The 13,592-nt window shown below is 43.1% G+C and overlaps 1 protein-coding gene across 3 annotated transcripts in view; it reads right to left on the bottom strand.

Moving 5' to 3' along the window:
• The window catches only part of LOC147884641 (uncharacterized), a 186,348-nt gene extending 175,090 nt beyond the window's left edge, over positions 1-11,258 (bottom strand). Inside the window, exons 1-8 of one of the 3 annotated variants that reach the window (XM_087397363.1) lie at positions 9,965-10,158; positions 9,701-9,815; positions 9,441-9,589; positions 8,994-9,087; positions 8,147-8,253; positions 7,889-8,017; positions 7,625-7,799; positions 1,861-2,137 (exon numbers count right to left, since the gene is read on the bottom strand). In XM_087397363.1, coding sequence (XP_087253489.1) covers positions 1,861-2,137; positions 7,625-7,799; positions 7,889-8,017; positions 8,147-8,253; positions 8,994-8,999 — 694 coding nt within the window. In that variant the 5' untranslated portion in view covers positions 9,000-9,087; positions 9,441-9,589; positions 9,701-9,815; positions 9,965-10,158. Of the gene's footprint in view, positions 1-1,860; positions 2,138-7,624; positions 7,800-7,888; positions 8,018-8,146; positions 8,254-8,993; positions 9,088-9,440; positions 9,590-9,700; positions 9,816-9,964; positions 10,159-11,148 lie in introns of those variants that run through there. The other 2 variants (XM_087397362.1, XM_087397364.1) reach the window with 2 other exon arrangements.
• Between the last annotated feature and the right edge of the window lie 2,334 nt (positions 11,259-13,592).

The raw sequence follows: 13,592 nt of genomic DNA, 5'->3' as shown, positions 1-13,592 counted from the left end.
AAAATGATCTTTCTGTTTTGATGCACACTCTCTGTTTATGGTTTAGCAGCTGGTCTTCATGTAAATTTTAAAAAGTCTAAGCTACTCCCATTGCATTCTAAAGACTGGCATAGTCTTTTGTGGCCCGGGGAAATTTTTCCACCCACTGAGATTGTTCATCATCTTGGTTACCCTTTGGGGTGGGGTCTCACTCGTCGTCAACAAACTAATTGGGTGATGGTCAAACTTCGAAAAAAGCTAGAGTATTGGAAATTGGCAACTTGGCCTTTGCATGTTCGGCTTCGGATAGTGCAGTCCATCCTTGTGGCTTATATTCAATTTTATTTGCCTTTAATCATGTTCAAAAAGGAAGATCTTGCTTCTTTCATGTTTGCCATTATGGAAAACTTTTGGCATTCCAAACATGGCAGAAACAGTCTCAGGCTGCTTTTAGTGCATCAACTTTGTTCTCCTAACATGCATGGTGGTTTGAACATCACGAATATCCAGGTGCATATCCTTGCTCACAAGGGAAAACTGTTGCTGCAATTTGTGCAAGGTGATCAGCCTTGGGCTCTTATGATTAGATCTCTGGTCACACATATCAGTATTTCTGCCTTTGGTCACTGGCATATCAATTACTGGGATTTCTTATTTGGTCGCATCGATGGCACTTTGCCTAGCTGCTCTTTGGTCTCCAATTTGCTTCGTGATTGGAAGCACATGCTCTCTCATCTGGAATGGCATGGTCGGCAGTCTTTGCTGGGTGATTCTTTGCGAGCTGAAAGCATTCACTGGTCGACAGTTTTTCAGTCTCCACTGGCTTTATAGGAACCTCGCCGTTCCTACTTTGTTTCTTTTAAGGGCATCACTTCTGTTGCTGATGTTATTCATGATGATGGCTATGTGCTACCTTTTTCTCTGGCAGCTACACGGTATGGCTTGGGCTCTCATTATTATGCTTTGTGGCAACAAATTGCTTATATGGTTTCGCCTTTTGTTCCGATTCCTCCTTTGGAACTTTAGGACAGGTTGGAGGATTGGACTTTGACTTCCCTAGGTGCCCTTTGAGGCTATCTCAGATTACGGTGCCTGCATTGTATAAAATCCTTTTGCCTCAACCTTGGGTTTCAGAGAAAGGCAATTCTATTTGGCAAATAAATAGCCCAGCCAAACGGTGGAGAAAGAGATTACAGCAGCTTTGGGCCTACAAAGCTCCTCTTCGGCAACAGATTTTCTTCTAGCGAGTGCTTCTAGGCAAGGCATTTTTCCATCTGGACAGATGTTGGCTCGTAGACACATTGCTCTTGCTCGTTGGCACAGATGTTTGATTTCTCAGGAGACTGTGCCTCATTTATTCTGGTTTTGTCCATGTTCTTGTGAGTTCATTTATCTTCTTCGGCAACACCTGCGAGCGAGATTCCCGACTATTCCTTTTGGGAAGTCTTTCTGGAATTTTTGGTTTTCATCCACCCAGTCCGGAGTTTCATCTTTTCTTTGTTTGGGTTTGCTATTGGGCACTCTCGACTTTATGGACAGACAGGAACTGTAAAGTCTTTGGTGATCCTATATTTTCCTTGTTTGGCTTTTTAAAGCATTCTCTGCAACAATCCTTCTTTGATTGCTTGTAGACGCGCTACATAGATCATGATGTATATCTAGCATACACTGAGATTTTCAGCTGATGTAATTTCGGCTGCCTCATTTTGAGGTCGCTACTCTTGTAATATAAACAATAAAAAATTTTCACAAAAAAAAGTGTGTGTGTGTGCGTGCGTGTGTGTGTGTGTGTGAGCGAGAGAGAGAGAGAGAGAGAGAGAGAGAGAGAGAGGCATAAAATCTTGTATAGGGTCAAATTCAATGAAATAGTTTTTGTCTCACCTATTTGCTCAAGTTGTTGTATTGCTTTGGGATAATCAAAATCTTTTCCTTCTCGAAAGCAATCCATGGGAGTGAGCTTATAGCAAGGTAGCACATCCAATCCCCAGTCTTCTGGAAGATTATATGCGCTGACATTGTAACCCTTAACCTCTTGTATGGTCGTTAAAGCACAATTTGACACTGTACGATAACCCCAAGCATACCAATTTCCATGCACATTAGGATCAACTCCACTTCTTAAAGTTGTAGGCACAAGCGGTCGCTCACAGAAATCACTCTACAAAAGAGAATACAATACTAATCAGTATTTTCATAAAATAATCTCCAAAACTAAGGACAACAAAACCAAAAGTTTGTTCTTTAAAATGTAAAATATGTCTAATGAAAATAAAATACAACTAGATGGAGAATAATCAAGAGCAATTCTCAATCATGAACTAGGTGCATGGTATGAATAATGAAATAAACAAAATCCAAAACCTCAAGAAAAAAGTCAAGAATTACAATAGTTTTCCTTAAGCAAGAATACTATGGCTTAACTACTGCTAGATCTCCTTGACTATGTTAATTTTATAGATTTAATTCAGCATTTATAAAATATGGATTTGTGATGGTCTCTAACCTATTCCAAGCTTCAGAACCTACTCTTATGTGTGTATGACCGACACAATCCCTTTGTTTTATAGTATTGCTTGGCTACGTTACAATAGTTTGTATACCTAGCTTTAGTATGGCAAATGTACAAGTCCATCGATCCTTTTTACTTTCCTTGTAATTAGCATTTATCTTCATCTGCTATGGGTTTGGAACCCTCTTCCTCGACCTGTCCTCCTCATCCCTATTCTTGCCTAGTCACTTGAACAACCCAATTGTCGGCTGTTTTAGGTACCAATCCTAACCTTTAGCACCCTTTGTTCACCTCTCCTTCATCTGCTCCTACCTCCCTACTCACCCTCCTCATTGCTTTGTTAGCCTAGTCTTCGCTTCTTGTTCATCTATAATGTGCCTCTCTGGTCTACGTGTTGCCTTCACACACACATATGCTCACACACATGCATACTCACACACTTGCTCACTCTTTGACATGAACAAACACTTACTCACACCCCTTTTTTGGTGGGGGGAAAACACTACATTATTAAAGTAATGAAAAAGAACCTTTCATTAAGAGAAATTTTTCAACCATAGCTGTCTCAAAGTGAGACAACCACTATTGATAAGCTTTAAAAACCCGAAAAGAAAGCATATAGTAGCAGCTCCAGCAAAGAATAACTAGTACAAGAAAACTAAAAACAATGAAAGAACACTTCTAGCTAGGCCGCAGAAAGTTCTCCCATGAAATGTGCATCCTATAGGGAGCGAAGCAAGGAGGAATGGAAGAAATGATAAACATCCACAATGGGTTGTCTATAGAGCCGAGAGCTACAGGCATGATATAAAGACCACAGAGCCCAATAATGGGACCATAAAAAAAACTGAATGTAGTTTTAAGTAGTGGTATATCTCCCAAACAACGAAAACTGCCTAGCAAAAAGCAATGCTAGGAAATCACGCACAAAGATTTGGGAAGAAAATCACAGGCAATCGGGTAACTCTAGAGCAGATGAAGGATTGTCTCCTGTGGATGCATATTAGATGGACAATCTGAAGAAGTAATGTGATAGAACATACATGGGTATGGTATTGTAGGCTAGACTTGGTCTAAGTTATTCTAGTCTAGGGTTTTCACTTATACTTGGGTTTCATATATATCCCAAGTCTTGTACTTCTATTGTTGAACTATTCAGTGGAGCTTTGTGTGTGGACTACACTCTCGTGTTCTTTATCCACTTCATGTCTCCCCACAGTTCCAACAATTGGTATAAGAGCTTGGCTCCCGCATTGCTTCCCGTGCTTCTACCACTTCCGGGTTTCAGTTCTTTCGCGAAGAGTCAATTCTGTTGCGAAGAAATCAGTCCAGCCAGCTCGTTTTTGCCTGTAGCAGCTTTCTGGAGGTCTCTTGTAGCTGGGCGCCTTCACCAGAGTCACTACTGGACCTAGGCGAATACAAACTTGCTGTTTTTGGGATCTTTCGCAGACAGCAGACATCCTCAAAATCAGCTCCATTTGCTGATTTACAGCACTTTTTTCCAGTCGCCTATCTTCAGGAGCTCCATCTGGGCTGGGCGACACGTCCGTACGGCTGTATCGACAAAAAATTCCCAAAAAAAAAAAATCCCTTTCGAAATGGTGCGGGACAAGGTCGTTTATGTTTGGGAAGTGCCAAAATGTCAAAAAACGTCAAAATCGGACCTCAAAAGGTCAAAAAACAGCCACTGGACTGCTCCAAAACAAGTTTTGGCGACCAACTGACGAGGAATGTCTGTCGATGCTAAGGGAGAACCACGAATTGATGCGGGAGTGAGCTGAACTCACAAACTAGGACACCGGAGTACTTGATGGCGAGGAACCATGGCGAGGCTAAGGGAAGGGAGGCTCTACCTTAGAGGGGAGGGGAGCTTCCATTTGCGGGCTTCTCTCATCCTCTAGATAGAGCAAGAAGAAGGGGAAGGTAGGAAGGGAGGCTCTGATACCACATGAAGGAACATGGTAGAGAGAGGGAGAGAGAGAGGGTAGGCTAGGGAGAGGAAGTGATACTAAAAAAGAGACATAATGAAATGGAAATGAAATGACGAGCAATGAACAAAAATGAGAGTACTCACATGTAGACCAAAGAGCTTGTAGCTTGATACTTGATTGATTTGACACTAGACAAGTACTACTCTTATATAAGAGCACACACACACATATGAACACCTATGCATATGGGATAACTCCCAATATGACACGTGGCATCCATAGGACTCACTAGATTATAAAACACCTACTAGACACCTAGTACACTCATTTTTTACTCACTTTGGCTTCATATTCCAACACAAGTAGCTCTTCCTTTGGGGTAGGCCATGAATCTCACCCAGAAGTTCCACGATATCATGCTTCGGGAATATCTACCACCGCAACTTCCACCTCAGACCAGAGGACCATCGCATCGTAGAATCTACCCTTGTATCGTTTATCTACATCTATGGAGGGGGAGTTAGAACAATAGCTGCCTCAGTAACTGCACGCGGTGTTTATCCGGCCATCTTCATCAACTTTTGTAGCTCCAATCCAGAAAAAGGATAAGTCAGCATGATTATTTATTGACTATGGGGCACTCAATAAGATTACAATCAGCGCAAAGGTTGAAACAAGTGGGTAAGCAATGCCCCAAGCTCTCCTTCAGAAGCTTTTGACCCTTTTTGATTATCAAAAAGATCAACGACAGCTCCATGAAGTTGTCGCTTCCAAACAATTAGACGATGCACAGTGTCTTTCACATCTCATGGTTGAAGTCTTATATTGGTCCAACACTCGGTGATTCACAAATGAGCAACAACCCGAAGTGATTGACACTGCAGAAGTTATAGACCCAGAGTAGATTCTCCTCCATAAATCAAAGCATGGGTCAAGACGATGCATCCACAAATTCTACACCAAGTTTAGAGATCGAGGGACCCATGAAGTGGTATGGTTAGATGAAAGTTTTTTCCAGGAGCCTTCACATATATTGGTGGACTACTTGGAAGTGATGCAGCTACCGCCAAGTTAAGAAAGGAAGGAATGTCACATGCACCCTTGCACTCCGGTACAAGGTGACACCTCGCTACACTGACAAGTGCTAGTAGATCCCTAATCTAGGTGATTTTGTCATAATATGTAGTGACCCCTTTGTGAGCCCTAGTCCAGGGATAGTTAGACATGAGCTACATAGGCCGTAGGGACAATACCATGTTCACTACTACCCAATGGAGAATAGTAGGCATAGTGTTTCCATATTAGGGTTTAGTTAGATCTACATCTTAGCCTAGGGCAGGAGCCCAAAAGGGCCCCCAAGGGCTGGCCTATGGAAGAGGGCAGGAGCAACCAAGATAGGAGCCCCAGAAGGGTCCCCTGAGGCAGCTCCAAGCACAAGTAAAGGGCTGGGGAAGGCACCTTATATAGGCCCATCCAGCCCCCATTTAAAGGGGGCTTTGCAGCCTCATTCCTCGTCCAATTCCTCCAGCCTTTGACTCACTTCCTCCAGCCCCGGTGCAGCCTCTATCCCTTCCAAGGTGCCTGTAGGATAGCAGAAACCTTCAGCAGTCCCAATTGCGATCCAAAGAAGGGGTCCACGCAGCACCATAGCTTTGGGCTCGGAGTAGAGGTTCGGGGTCCTGTTTCACCAGCTTTTCCTTTTTCAGTTTTCAGCTCTTTTCTCAGCTGTCTCTCAGCTCCATATCTCTCAGGTTTTCTCGGCTCCATATCTCTCAGTTTCTATCCTTCCTTCACACCTCTCACTGATGCAGCTCTGTTGCATGCCCATGGACAGCACAAGCCTCTTCGATAGCCTTGCATAGTGGTCTGCATTGACACTGTGGGCAGCATTGGGCCTTGGTCGTGGCTGGTCTGTTTCTCAAGTATTCGTGGGTCAGGTCTCAATGTTCGAAGTGTCATACTCAAAGTCGCATCTCCGTGCACTCTCGAGGAGTGTTTTGTATTTACAGTTTCTCCAAGTATAAAGCAAAGTCTTCCCTATTTGGGGAAGGGGACCCTTGGTGGGCACAGGGCCCAATCTGGTGTCATCTCCATTTCTCTAACCCTAAAACTCTCTCTCTCTCTTCCTCTCTGTGGTGCATACGCATATGCCTCGCAATAAGGTTTAAAGAAGGTCTTGCTGCGATTACACAATCATTAACCGTTGAATGTTACACATGACCAATGGTTTCACAACAATGAGCAACTATCGGTTGCATGTGTAGCAACCATGTATGCCTTGCGGAAACAGAAAATAGCTTGGTTTGTGTACTGCATTAGTACCATTTGTGCATTGAATAATGGCAGGTACACGTTGTGCCCAATATAGAGGAACATACTATGGCCTTGCCAAACACATATAAAAGTCATTCTTATTTTAAAAGATCCACCTTATCAAAAAAGTATGTCTAATTGAAAACATAGGTGCATCTGAATATGATGGGACATCTTATAGATATTCGAAGGGATAAGAAATTTGGGTGGGTGTTTATGAATATTTACAGCTTGCATGCTAGCATGTCAGCAGCCTGGTGGTATCCCTCTCACCCCGTTCCTTCTTTTTTCTGTCTTGCAGTCTGCTGTTCCAATGTTTTTTGGTGTCTTGCGATGTGAATTACTGACCCATGTGACCTGCTACTAAGACTGACAGTTGCTGCTCAATTTTTCTATGTTTTGCCCCTGTAGAAACATGATTTCTATAAATGGCCTTTTTCCCCAGTTCCATCTGTGATATTGATTTTGTAAAGCGATCCTTTAAACTTAAAAAGGACTGAAATTTCTTTAAACTGAACAAAAGTTTTCCATCACAGTGACTTAAGCTATGCTTGCTGGGCATGATCCTATGAATTTTTCCAGACATACTACATGAACAACCTTTAGACAAAGCTGAGCATCACAGTGACTTATCTATGCTTGCTGGGCATGATCCTATGAATTTTGTCTGGCATACTACATGAACAGCCTTGAGACAAGCTGAGTCTTCACTGCAGTACTTCATCCCATGAAATTGCTTGACAACGAAATTCACCTTCTCCAATCAGCATTGCCCTACTACAGAATCCTAGTTCAAGAATGTTAACTATAAAAGCTCTGCATACAAGTTTCATGCACACATAAATTTACTTTAAATCTTTGTCAGCGGAATTGAAACATGTTAGAAAATGACCTGACTGAGCACAACATTGTTGTTATCGATTGACACCCTCCAAGTAAGCTGGTCATAGAGTGGCTTTACTGCTGATGTTAATGCATCCATAGCACGACCTAAATCATTCAGATTTGCACCTTCACGTTTTTTTGAATTGATGGTCACCGACTCCTTACGAGAAATTCCTCCAAAACTGCACCCAGACAAACAACATAACCTTTCATTCAGCCTCAGCTTGGTATGGACAGATCAATACAATCAGACGTTATCATATCAACTTACTGAGCATCAAAAAACTCTTTCTCTGGCACAATCCGGGAGTTCTGTTCCACCCAAAGATTTTCAATATCTGTCTCCTTTTTCGCTCGTAGGATCCCAATACACAAAGAGCCAAGCAAGATGACTCCAATCCTACAGGAATAAGTTCCAATTCTCAAGACTGCATTTGAATGTCATGCAAAGATAATTCGCTTTACAAAGCAGCAAAATGCTAAAATTATGTCACCTAGATAAGTAGTGGACTATGGATGAAGAGCTTACGTTAAAGGAACAAGTGGGTAGAGTGCCACAAATGAACCATATCCTGAAAACATGTTATGTATTGCAGCATGGTACTTTGCCAACATCCGTCTATAAAAGTTGAGACACTGAGACACACACCATTCAATGGTATGTAAGACAACCAGCATGATTTTTTCCAACATTGATTTATAAAAGCTGAGGCCGGGAGAAAGCAGGTGCCAATTTAACTCACATTGTTGTTATCAGATGGGATAAAGGGAGCGTAAAGGAGGATATAAAATGTCTCAATCAAGCGCAGCCTTCAGAAATTTTCAAACAGATACTCCTTTCATGATTTATCAAAACCACACCCCAAGGGGTATCAGCTATGCAGTGCATATACACATCAAGGAGGCGATACCAGGAAAGTAGACTTGATAGACAAATTCGGCAATCCTTTTGATGAGCTTGTTGAACCGTGAATTAACTTATCATGTCTTTCGGGGTCCGTATCGGTCTTCATAATAAAAGCAATCTTGTTTCCAGAACGGATTCCTTTCGAGCATTCACATATAATAATTTGCTGAGGTAACTATGTGTGATAAATTGAGAACCAATTGAGACATATACCCCCGAGGAGCCCCCGAGAGTACGAACAACACAAAAATAGGAAGCAATAATTTAGAAAATAAATTTACAAGAACAGGTCAGCGAGTGTTGTCCTGAAGTCTTTGATTACATTAAAAGGCTGTTTGGGTAAACAGGCAGCTTGCAAGTTTTGTGCATTTATGCGAGTTTGCGTTGTGTGCATGTGATGTTTGTATGTATGGCGGAAGGAAGAGGGAGACAAAAGGGGGGAGAGAGAGAGAGAGAGAGAGAGAGAGACCCCCATTGGTAGAACGTTCGGAATTCCTGGGGATGACAACTCCCAAGGAATCAAGCCGTGCTCGTTAGAACAGTTCCTGAGATACTTGGCAAACCTGTAGTAAACATGCATGTTCGAGTTAGCAGACTTAAGATGGTCGGTCCAGTCAATCAGAAGTTAAGAAGAGTACAACAGAGTCATCTATAATATATTTTAGCGTCAGTGCGGAGGACACCTACCCTTACATTAGTACAGGAAATGGATTACATTGGGGCTATATTCCATAGTGGAAGTATTATCGTTTTCTTAGAGAAATCCTCGTGAGGCTCGATCAGCGACTCCTAAGGATTTCCTTATCTAAAACGAATGTTGCTCTCCTCCATTAAATCGCCTGGCACTTCGTGAAGGGTACAAGTGGCAGAAACAAAGAATCTTGGTTTTTCTGCGAGAAGCGTCTGCAGTCTTCACCTCAAATTTGAAGGTAAACGTTATTGATAGTGAGTCGCTTTGCGAAATTTCCACTCCGGCCTTCATGCTGAAATGGGCCGATCCTTCCATGCAATATACCGGCGGAATTCAGCTCGATGAACGCTCGTATATCAAAGCTACATAACGGGCTGTGAGAAGCCAGCTTCAGCTTGCTTTATGTCCGATGGACGGTCGCAAAAGGATTTAGACGTGTGCTCCTTTAGAAGGTCTTTTCTATCAATGGGACAAATCTCATTTACCTATGATGCTTGACTTTTCGCGGACTCCTCGCTCGAAAATTGATCCGGGTTTCGTCTGTGAAGATTTCATACTGGTATACTTGGGTATGCCGATAATCGCACGAAGACCTGCTAGCTGTTAGAAACGGACGACGATTTTAATGTGTGCCCGTTTCAAAGGATCATATTCAGGCAAAAGAGTTTCTAATACTTGGGTCTGTGCACAAGCTATCGAAAGTTTATTTAAGAAAAAAGCGGTGATCAAAGCTCGAAGCTAGCTTGTACCGTTTTCGTCCGCAAAGAATGCTCGAAAATTTCCAGAGAATGATCAGTGGATGCCTTGCGCCTACTCGATGACTGTCGATATATCTAGCTTCCAACTTGCTGTACGCAGTATGAACGCTGCTGAGATGCTGATCAAGGTGGATGGATCCTCGACCGGGCTACTCATTCTAGTGCAATTTGCAGTAACGCTGGCACAGAGGAAGTTTCTCTAGAGTCGAGATTGCTTGCAGCTTATTTAAGAAAAAAGCGGTGATCAAAGCTCGAAGCTAGCTTGTACCGTTTTCGTCCGCAAAGAATGCTCGAAAATTTCCAGAGAATGATCAGTGGATGCCTTGCGCCTACTCGATGACTGTCGATATATCTAGCTTCCAACTTGCTGTACGCAGTATGAACGCTGCTGAGATGCTGATCAAGGTGGATGGATCCTCGACCGGGCTACTCATTCTAGTGCAATTTGCAGTAACGCTGGCACAGAGGAAGTTTCTCTAGAGTCGAGATTGCTTGCAGCTTGAGAGCTAGCTGTCGACTCTTGAGCAGCATGAGAGAGATGATTTTGACATCCTTGTGTAAGTTGTTTTGTCTACAGGGCACTGTGTGGGAACTAAATGCAATCGTTGACTGTTGAAACGAAAGTAGCTTTTGTGGATCAGCTGTTCGCAGGCATTTATAGCGGACTAAAATTAATTGCAATCCCTCGAGGACCGAGGTGATCAAATACGTATATATAGTATATATCGACAGACAGCAGCCGCACAGATTTGAGCCATGCATAATTTGAAATTCGATGAACGATCAATTCACGATCTCTCACCTAGCACTTCCTATCAGAATCGAGATCCGGCACCGGACCATCTACCTTGAGAACGTAAAGTTTGCTGCTCTGGATTTCTGCGCATCGCACCTCATCGTCGTGGAAACAGGCGCTGACTGGCGATCAGTTTGCTAGACACCAAGCCTCGAGGGCCCAGCTAAGCTAAATTCGTGCGTTGCGATTCACGTTGAATCTGCTGAGATCGAGGCAGCATTGCCGCAGCAATATTTTTAGCAGCCTCAGAAGGCGGATGCGAGCATCGCACGTGCCATGAGGGAGGAGCTAGTTGGGATACAGTTGGGATCGAGTTTACTATCCGAGAAAAACAGTTGGAATTACTTGGGACATTAAGGTATCGTTTCGCACGACGTACTCGGTACAGAAGAAGAAGCTGAGCCAGCTCCTCCTTGAATTGAACCTCCCTTCCTTCCGCTTGTTCTTTGCGCTGGTACTGAATCCTGCAATTCTTGTTGCCTGGAAAAGCACTTTCTGTCTTTGAATTTCGTTAGATCCACCGCCAGGGGAATTTGTCACAAGCGGCTTGGCTGAGGGCTCTCATGTATGATCAAGACGTTCCATCGGCCTCGTGGCGCGTGGCATTGTCTGCCTACCGAACAACTTCAACTGGGCTGATGAAAAGCGAACTGGAAAGGAGGTAGCTCCGAATTAAAGATCCCATGGCATGATGGTGCAATTTGGTGCAGCTAGTAGGACGGCTGGTGCCCAAATCTGCGCCTTTGCTTTGCGCTTTCTGGTAGGCTCCAAGGTCCGTGCTGGAATGAGAACGACCCTTTGAGGGGATTGCAGGCGCAACATCCAGGACCAGGAGCCGTCAATCGTGCAGGGGGAAATTCTTCATTCTTGTGCGATGAATGATTGTGAGGTTTAATCGAGGGCATTTGTTTGCATGGGAACACGCTCGTATTCAGACTTGAGGCAAGACTTTTGATTCGTGGTCCGATTGTGGGCGATGTGAGCGAGGAACAGCGGAAGCGGACAAGTGGAGACGCTAACAACAGAACTTGGGGAAAACGATGCTTTTGAATTGACGTGTATATTTGTGGTTTGGAAGCGCAGGGTGGGTAGTTGTTGACAGGACTGGGATGGATTTCTAAACAGGAGTACGGGGCGGATGCTTTACAGCGAGGGAGGTTGGGTAGCTATGAAAGTGTGTAACAGGATGAAAGGAAGGGATGAGGAGGTGGTGGGCACTGGGAATCGGGATTGAAAGTTGAAATGGAAGGAAGATCGGAGAGGATGAAGCCAAAAACGAGGGGACCTGTAATTGAAAAGTAGCGAGCTTGGATTCAACCGTCATTAACGGAATGTCGATGTCGGGGGATTGTGACAATGCAAAATTTGTTAAAGACGTAAATGACATGATGCAAATTGAATGCGATTCAGAAACAATTCTGAGTAAGTAATCGCAAAGCGACAGTGCAGAATGTGCAGCAATGTAATGATGCAATGCGATGAAGCAACAATTCTGAGTATTAAGTAAGTAATGGCGAAGTAGTTATGTAGCCCACATATTGGAGTGACAACACAAAATCTGCAACAATGTAATGATGCAATGCGATTATGCAACAATTCTGAGTAAGTAATCGGAAAGTAACAGTGCAAGATCAGTAGCAATGAAATGATGCAACAATTCTGAGTGAGTAATCGCAAAGTGACAGCGCAAAAGCTGTAGCAATGCGATTATGAAACAATGTGAGTAAGTAATAGCATAGTGACGATCTCTGTTTAAAAACAGGCTAGCAATGTAAATCAGGCAAAGCAATTATGAGACTTAATGATCGCAAATTGATCCATCATCCAATGCAAAAATCTGTTAAAGAGGTAGCAATATAATGATACAGTGCGATTTTACAAAAATTCTGATCAGAGTATGCGACATTTCTGATTAGATTATGCAACAATGTAACAAAGTAACACGTCTGATTCTGATCAAGATGATGCAGCAATTCAACAATTCTGATGAGATTAGTTATCGCAAAGTGAGTGAGAAAGCAAGGCTAAAGTCAATTGAGCACTTGGAACTCACACAAGCTCGTCATCATTACGCATAGACTAGGATAGATCATGAAATGATGGATGAATCTATTGGCGTATCATGCAATGACATGAATCATGATATCGACCTACAAACTAAACAATCATCTTGAATCTGCATGATCCATCATCCGCAAATCTTCTCTCATCTCCACGCCATCCCAACGTCATCCATCGCCAGCACTAACTTTGGGTATCTCTCCTTCCCCTCGCTTTCCACGCTCCCCGCAAACAAAAAATTTAGAAACTACCATCCTCTCCCATCCTTCCCGTCTTTTTGGCCTACCCTCGCTCCATCGTTTCCCTTAAAAAATTTTGCTCCACTTCTTCGCTTTAAAAATCCGCCACATGTAGCTGCTTTGCAGTGTTCAAAAGTGCGGCCTCCTCCCTCTTGTCCAGGTTAATGTTTTTCAGCCTCTGGTGAGCTTTGCATTGAATGCTCACCGCGCTTCTACTAGTTTCCAAATTTTATTACGTCGGGACATCGTTTTAATCCCGTGCTGTTTCTAGTCAGCTTTCCCGCCGCCCCCAAAAAAAACCCGTGCTCGCTCCTTCATCAATGATGGGAATTATTTTCCAGACTCCTTCATTCTGTATCTAATGATGGGAATTATTTTAGAGTTTCCTTCATCCTGTATCTAATGCATTGTAGAGCCTTCATACATAACATAATCTCCTTTAAGGAAAGCGAGCACCGAACCGATCAGTTTATGCGATTTATGCCAACTGGATAGCAATTTTATCCACCAGACCAGCTGCGAA

Source organism: Dipteris shenzhenensis, chromosome 26 (genome assembly GCF_047967505.1).
Source record: "Dipteris shenzhenensis isolate YYH24624 ecotype China chromosome 26, Dip_SZ_1.0, whole genome shotgun sequence".
NCBI classification, from domain to species: domain Eukaryota; kingdom Viridiplantae; phylum Streptophyta; class Polypodiopsida; order Gleicheniales; family Dipteridaceae; genus Dipteris; species Dipteris shenzhenensis.
This window is presented reverse-complemented; position numbering and strand designations above follow the sequence as displayed.